An 8,357-nucleotide genomic window follows, 5' to 3' on the forward strand; every position below is an offset into this window, starting at 1 on the left:
TTAAACATTAAACCAAATGAATGTATTTGTGGTAATTCATTCTGTTAATACTTTATAACCAGCGATTTCTCAACGTTTTATTTGAAAATTTACATAAATAAATATTTAGTTTGATTCACTGCATGTAAATCTACCGGTACTTGTCTTTTACTATTCGCATTGTATAAGCCGACTGAGAAAACCCATCAGAGTTAGAGGGGTAGAACTGAAGTTTATGTTGCGTTGTTAATGACTACATTTCAGATTTCAGTAAATAGTTGTTATATTTAATTGTTACCAATCTGTTCTATAAATGGTGTCAACTAAATACAATTCTCAATCCCTCAAAGAAGAACTGAGCCAAAACAGAACAAAAACGTGAAAGCGGGAGGCGGTGATGACTTGTTCTGAATGTACATTTCTGTGAAAAATTCTTTCATAAGTGATAAGAGTGTAACATGGCACATCAGCTGCAGCTATTTCACTTTCTGTCAAGGTAATAAATGAACATGGAGGCGATGCAATGTGAGAAACATTTTACTATCTTTATCATTTATATTTTGCTACTTTTCAAATGCCTTTTATGTATAGATTTTATTGATTTATCCAATTGTCCTAGACCAAGAAATTTTGTGAAATTCATTTAAATATAATAAATATGAATGTAAATGATAAAATTATATTAATTATTATGTGTTATTATTGTGTTTAAAAATTGTGATCAAAACAAAAACAATTAAATAAACAACAAACATCAACCATTTCGATATTTATGGTGTAATTTTTTTTTTTTAATGATTTGTTTTAAAAATGGATTTTTCAAAAGCACTTGTTCCACCCCATTGTCCCTATTCTTAAAGGCATTGTAGGCCTACTTGTTTACAAATATTTGTATTGCTCGTCATTTCTGTTACGGGGCAAACAAGACGAGAGGCGTGAGGATCCATGTGCAAAGCTTTATTCTGAAACATAGTCAAAACAGGCAAGGGTCGGACAATGGCAAACAGGTACATAGAGAGCAAGACTGAAGAGTAACCCGAAACACAAGCGATGGTCCAGGCGAGGAATAAACAGTATCCGAATAGGGCAAGACGAGAGGGGGAATCCGAGACGCACAGGCAAAGATCAGGACACGAGAAAACAGACAAGGCAAGACTAAGATAAGGCTGTGAAAAACTAGACAGGCTCCGTAGGGTAGCTATCGCTATGAGAGCGATAAACGCTATACAATACTCAGCAGTTTGAAAGGGATCAGAGTGAGTGTTATATAGTGAATGTGTGATTGGTTACAGCTGTGTGCAATTAGTGCAATGGATGATGGGATATGTAGTCCGGGATGACATGCAACAGTTTGTGTAGTGCGAGAGTCAATGTAATGGAAGGGTGACCTCTGGTGGTGAGTGAATTGAAGTTCATAGACCGGATTCGTGACAATTTCCAATCAAGCCCTAATTTGATCAAGTTATGCAAGAAATCAACAGTTAAAACAGTTACAAATATTTAATTGAGTGTATTTCAGATACATAAAATGCTGGCCATGAAATTAGCCTTAGCTAAACAAAAGAGTTTGAGACATTTGATTTAAATGTAATTTGAATTATTTAAAATGCCACGTCCATCATCTTACTTGAGATGTGGTGGAAATGACAATGTTGTTAAAAACTTTCAGACAAAAATTACAGAATTCTCCTGTGATTCATTTATATATTCAATGATGGAAATTGTTCGCAAAAAAATTTAAATAGTGTGAAAAATGTTTTAAGAGAATTCAGAGGGCCAAAGTGCCCATAGTTGAAGAACACCCATTTATAAACCATTCAGGTTGACTTACTGCAATACTGCAATATTGAAAAGTGTAAAACACATCAGAGGGCCAGTTTACTGGTGCTTAACCCACAAAAATTCACAAATTATTTGAAGAATTTCATTATTCCACATGAGCAACTTAAAACAATCATTCAGTAATAGTCCAGAACCCAGTTATGCACTTGCCACTTACCACAAAGTTTCCTTTCCGATTTCTTCTCACAACCAAGCAGTCAGATCCTCCTTACTAGAAGGAAACAAACTCTCGGTTTCCATGACAACCTCTGTTTGAATCAGGGCGTAAAGTGGGAATATCGGGAATATCCCAGACTGGCCCAAAACTCCTGTCCAAGCGACTATTGATTAACGATGGGAAATGAAGTCTCACAGCTGCCTCACGTCAAAACGAGCAGATATTTCCAAAGAAATAATCGAAAATTGAGTAGTTGTTGTTGTTGTTACTCTGACATAGGCTACCCAAAATATACCATAATTATTAAAATATACTCTCTCAAATACAATTGATCCACAATGAGGTTCCTACCTGAGGAGTACTGGTATGTCCAAGCGACTAAATCCCGTGTGAAGAACTAAGAATAAAAGTGACGGTAACTAGTTAAAGAGTGTTTAATCTTAACGAGCAGCGAGTGAAGCGTGCACGCCCGCGGTCCAGAGGCGTCTGCTTATGCCCACCTCTTTTACTTTCAAAGCTGAGACAAAAAAAAAAAAACCTCCTGTCCTTGTTTTCACAGGACTAGAGGAGTATCGCCATGAGGCAGCTAATAGTTAATGAAAAATCAACAGTCAGTTCTCTCCTCAACATAACAACACACAGCCAGACCACTGTCAATGAATCACTTCACTCGCTGCCAAGAGAATCGAAATCTGGAACCTCGTATGATTGATTCTTTTGTCAGACTGATTGATTAGGTCACCTTTAAACAAATGTCTGTTAAACAAACTGTCAGTTATCTTAGTAGTGTAAGTTTAAACATAATATTTATCTTATCATTTATTATTGATTTACCACTTTCGTTTTATTTGAAGAATTGCAGTTTTGCAAATATAAAATGTAAAAAAAAAAATATTATCACGGCATAATATTGTCAAACTAGCCTATGTGATGTTAAGGAGGATCTCTCAAAAATCTCATTTTTTTCATGACATTTCAGCCCTTCCCTCTCACAAAACGAATGGGGTAGGTTGACACTGCCATTAGATAACCTGTTAGCTGCTTTTTTTCCAGAAATAAATTAAATTAAAAAGTAACATTATTATAACAACAAAAAATTATTTTAAAATATACTTTGAAACACAGAAAACACACACATTACATAGCCTATCCTGTGACATACTATTTTTTATCTACAATTAAATTTTTTCATTAAATTTATCTATAATTAAATATTCTTTATATAGACTATAATTTCTTGATTTTAAGGTGAAATGACCAGGACATGTTATCATGAGCTTCATCCTTAAATCAATCTAACAGAACAATTCAATAGGGTGGGCCGCTGCTTCTTCTGGAAGTCTTCTAGCATTTAAATGGCTATAATTGATCTACCTTTGTTTCTCTGGGAGTATAGGCTATAGCTTTCTTAACAGGGTTAAGAATTAAGTCAAAAGATGAGTAAACACAATAGATCCGTGATGATATGGGTTGGATAAACCTTATCATAACTTTAACACCTGCAGATACTGTAGTAATGACATATTATGTAGGCTACAAGTTAGTGGTTCTCAACGGGTGGCCAAATAAGTCTTAAAATAATTTCAACCGAATTATAGTAGCATAATCTTTATTTAAAACTACTACAAATAAAAATACTGGCATGATGTTTTTAGTTCATTTATTTTTATTACAACAGAAGTTGAAGAGGTTCATAACAGTTTAAATCGAAGAGATTTTGAATATTGTCATGGAGAAAGGGTGGCCTCAGAGTCAAAAAGGCCGAAAACCGCTGCACTAAAATGGGTATATTTATATAACACTAGAGGGCGTACTGTACCCATGTAATTTTGGATGATTGACGATCACGTTATTCACCAAATATTTTATCAGACACAAGTGGCAGGAAAGCTCTTAAAGCCATTGTTTTTTCTTTGTTATTGTACATAATTTTATTGTCCTTTCTGGAAATCTCAGTTGTAGAAGGGCATGTTGTGGTGGGCTTTGTTTCTTTTTTGGCTCTCTCTTTACATGTTCCTCATCTTCCTTTACGTACCCATTCCCCCCATTGTCTCACAGCTAATTCTATTACAATTGCTAATATTTAATTTGGAACGTCTGCAATACAAATATCCAGAGGTGTGACCAAGTCGTTGTTTTGCAAGTCACAAGTAAGTCTCGAGTCTTTGCATTCAATTCTCGAGTCAAGTCCCGAGTCAAGACAGACAAGTCCCAAGTCAAGTCCCGAGTCAAGACAGGCAAGTCCAAGTCGAGTTGCAAGTCCTCAACTTTTAGCTTCAAGTCTTAAACAAGTCATTAGTGCTCTTTGCCCGCGGCGATCAAACGGGCAGGGCAGCGCTTTTCACGAGCGGAGATAGCTATATACGAATCGTGTCTTTTTTTCTTTTTTTCTTATCTCGGTTCTTTTGTCGTAAGTTATGCTATTACTCCATTAATTTATACTACCATATACTGTATATCCAGCGCTCCCTGAACACAGTCTCTGGGTTTTTGCCAGTCAAGCGCAAGCACGCACGCGCGTCTAGAGTAATAACGACTTTGATCTGATCATAAAGTCTTTCCGAGTCACAGGGCTCAAGTCCAAGTCAAGTCTCGAGTCATTGCTGTCAAAGTCTAAGTCGAGTCTCAAGTCTTCTTTAATTATGTCGAGTCGAGTCGCAAGTCATCAAATTTGGGACTCGAGTCCGAGTCAAGTCTCGAGTCATGTGACTCGAGTCCACACCCCTGCAAATATCAATTGGGGAAAACTTCAAGGCATACAAAACCTGTTTTCGTGTTTTTATGAGATCTTCTCCACATGCATTACACCAATATGATGGCACATTTTTCAATGTTGTATCACAAACTTTGTGAACCTGTAAATAAACAACATGTCTTATACAAGAATAGCTGTTAGAAACATTTTTCTCAGACAAACCGCAGACAAAGAAGTGGAAGTAGGCCTACATGTCAAACTTAAGATGTGTAAACGACACACAAGATGAGTTGCGTAATCACCAGGGGATGTTTTTGCCTTCCCAATCTAAAAGAGTTCCACTGTCTTCCTCAGTGAGGCTTGTGATGACTTTCATCATACCGCTGATGCTCTCAGCTGTCGTCAGGGGAGCCTGAGGGTGCCACGAGAAAAATGACAAATGTGAGGATGCCAAAGAAAGCAAACCACTGACATGAATGTAAAAACACATTTGTAACAAGCGCTTTGTATTACCTTTGGGCCACCCATTTCTGTCTGGACCCATCCTGGATGGAGAGACATAACAAGAATGCCATCCTTTTTTAAATCTTCTGCCAAGCAGCGAGTTAACATGTTCAGTGCTGCCTAAAGTAAAGAAACAGTCAAGATGTAATAGTTTTAATAGCAATTTATGAGTCAAATAAAGTCTGTGGTCAATAATACTTGAAGAAATGTTTATGTTTTGTTGTCTGTGGTACAGTAAAAGGGTTTTAGAAGCACTGGTACCTTGCTGACCCGATAGGGGTACATTGGAGACACAGAGAAATTCTCAGGGCATCTGGTGATGGATGACAGCAGTGTAGAGACATTGATGATAGCTGACCTACTGCAAGACATGCTTGTTTGATGAGGAAACTGAGCTGCTGCCTTGCACAGGAGGGGATGGAAGTCCTGAAAATGAATTAACGTCATTTACTGTAGAGAGAAAATGCTACACAATAATGTTAGAAGGTTTTCACAGCAAGAAATAACTTTTTAAAAAGAGTATTTTTTGTATTGTTTTCCAGTACAAATATCTAAACATTCCTAAATCAAGAAGGAGCAAAATGATTTTAAGTCTTGTTTTCTGAAGAAAACAAAATCTGTTAGTGGGGTTAGAAAAATAACGTATCTTTTCTACCCAACTGACAGATTTTTTTTCTTGTTTTAAGCATACACTTATGTCTTAAGTCACATTTTTTATATATATATATTTGTAATGGAAAACAAGACAAAAATACCAAGTAAGACAATCATTTGTTGCAGTGTTGAAGGTTCAGCCACCTTTGCAATGAGCATGGGTCCTACAACATTGGTTGTGTACACATCCACCATCTCCCGTTTTCCTGTCTCAGCTAGGGATCCTGGGAAGTTCACACCAGCATTGTTGATGATCAAATTCAGACCTTTGCCCTTCAGCTTGGTTTCCACCAGTTTTGAGGCCTCTGCGATACTAGTAGGACTAGTCGTGTCTGTTGAGAAATTAGGTAAACCAACATTTTGAAAATTTGAGGAGTCTGTGTGTTCATCAGAACAAATTTGGGGAAATTTTAGCATTACATCACTTGCTCACCAATGGATCCTCTGCAGTGAATGGATGCCAAACAACTGATAAAAACATCACAATAATCTAAGCAAATGATGTAATGCTAAATTTCTCCAAATCTGTTCTGATGAAGAAACAAACTTATCTACATCTTCAGCAAGTACATTTTCAGCAAAATATTTTTTTTTTGGGGTGAACTCCTTTAATCCTTTAATTTGAAGTACTGACAGTCCTAATGACAGAATCATGACTCAACCACAAAATTAAAGCAAATATCCTACCAAGTTGGACAACCGTGATCACATCCCGGTGCTTCTGAGCTAGTTCCTGGAGATCCTAGAAGACAAGCAGTTGGAAGTGCTTTCCAGGATGTTCTAGAAATGCACATCCTTATAAAATGACACATCTTAGAGACACGTTACAAGTCACAATTCACCCTTTAAATGCAGCACAGAAACAGCAGAGTTGCCCAACAAGTTTCACTGCCACAATGACTCATCTATGCTGTCTTTGTAATACTGGAATAGTTCAGATGGTACAAAGTTTTTTTCATGTAGCACATAGTGTATTGGCATTTACTGAATTCAAACAAAAACTTTATGCTAAATGGCACTGACAACATCATTGACAACAGTGAAAACTTAGTTTTTATGATTTCAGGAACACTTTACAATAACATTTGTTAACTTTTTTTTAGATACCATAATGTAACAATGAGAAGTACTTTTACTCATCTAAATGAATCTTTAACATTTTGTAGTTGTATAACAAGTTGTATAACAAATTAACTGAATTGTATAATTATGTAAATTAATTATATAATATAATTAAGTATAATAATTAAGTTGTATAAATTAATTCAAATGAGTTCATGTATTATAAAAAAAATTTACAAGGAACAATAGTATATTTATAAGAAAATGTACTCATGTAAACAAGTTCAACTTTTCTGTATAGTGTTAGCATGGTTTCTTACCTGTGATCTTGGTCCATTTGGGTCTCTACAACCAGCAAAGATCTGAACTGGAGACAAGGGTGAATCAACCAACTGTCGAACCAACTCAAGATAATATAATTAAATATAATAATTAAGTTGTATAAATTAATTCAAATGAGTTCATGTATTATAAAAAAAATTTACAAGGAACAATAGTATATTTATAAGAAAATGTACTCATGTAAACAAGTTCAACTTTTCTGTATAGTGTTAGCATGGTTTCTTACCTGTGATCTTGGTCCATTTGGGTCTCTACAACCAGCAAAGATCTGAACTGGAGGCGAGGGTGAATCAACCAACTGTCGAACCAACTCAAGTCCAATTCCACGGTTTGATCCAGTCACCAGAACACTGTCACATATTCTAGATGCCATTATCAGTCAGAGGTTCAGTCTACAATGGAAGGCATGTCCATGTTAGTGTGTATGTATTGGATGTGTGGGAGTAATCAGTGTTGTGGAGTAATAAGTCTATTAACGCTTTGAAGGTTTGTGAATGTTTATCGCAACTGCAACTGATCACACTTCTGTTAGTCCCTCCCAGGCTACGAAGCTGCTTTCTTCCCTGACAGAGAGAACATTACATCTACATTACATTTGGATTTACTCATTTAGAAGGTGTTTTAATCCAAATAAGCTTACAAATGAGACATGCAGTATAAAGCTGGGATAAATGAGTAACAATTCAGGTGTCTTCTCAATGTCATTCTAATACCATACATTGATTTATACCAGAAACTGTCTTGACTACCCGATTTTCTCTCATGCTTAAGTTTGACTGTAATTTATGGCCAACAACAAAGTATTTTAACTCAGATACTTACATAGTTTTAGATACTTCAATGTACGGATATTGTTATTATATTATTGTCTGATATGATGCCATAATAACAGCAATGATAGCAGAGCATATCATATTTTATATAATATTTTTATGTAATTTATAAAATATCATTAAATTCTTAATGTAAACTATGTTCGAATGTTTAGTCAGTTTGATTTTTAAAAATGTTTCTTGGGCACCAAATCAGCATATTATAATGACTTTTGAAATATCATGTGACACTGAATAAATTACATTTTTAAAAACGTATTTTATTTAAAATATTTGGAGCCTTAGTGGC

General features: G+C 35.6%; 1 protein-coding gene across 1 annotated transcript; it reads right to left on the reverse strand.

Annotated features, from left to right (window-relative positions):
- Positions 1-4,711: 4,711 nt before the first annotated feature.
- On the reverse strand, positions 4,712-7,650 carry LOC107733560 (C-factor-like). The gene is made up of 6 exons (XM_016545227.1): positions 7,462-7,650; positions 6,519-6,573; positions 5,976-6,163; positions 5,439-5,603; positions 5,187-5,297; positions 4,712-5,085 (listed from the first exon to the last, which is right to left on the reverse strand). Exons 1-6 carry the CDS (start codon positions 7,606-7,608, stop codon positions 4,972-4,974), a joined length of 780 nt encoding a protein of 259 aa, XP_016400713.1. The 5' UTR covers positions 7,609-7,650; the 3' UTR covers positions 4,712-4,971.
- Between the last annotated feature and the right edge of the window lie 707 nt (positions 7,651-8,357).

The sequence above is a fragment of the Sinocyclocheilus rhinocerous genome, unplaced genomic scaffold (assembly GCF_001515625.1).
Source record: "Sinocyclocheilus rhinocerous isolate Xijiao unplaced genomic scaffold, SAMN03320098_v1.1 scaffold3477, whole genome shotgun sequence".
In the NCBI taxonomy this organism is placed as follows: Eukaryota; Metazoa; Chordata; class Actinopteri; order Cypriniformes; family Cyprinidae; genus Sinocyclocheilus; species Sinocyclocheilus rhinocerous.

Excerpts from the sequence above, each read along its gene's own strand:
- LOC107733560 (XM_016545227.1), bottom strand. The coding sequence starts at position 7,608 with ATGGCATCTAGAATATGTGACAGTGTTCTGGTGACTGGATCAAACCGT. Across the intron at positions 6,574-7,461 it reads CAAATGGACCAAGATCACAG|GATCTCCAGGAACTAGCTCA; the intron begins GTAAGAAACCAT and ends CTTGTCTTCTAG. Across the intron at positions 5,298-5,438 it reads ACCCCTATCGGGTCAGCAAG|GCAGCACTGAACATGTTAAC; the intron begins GTACCAGTGCTT and ends TCTTTACTTTAG.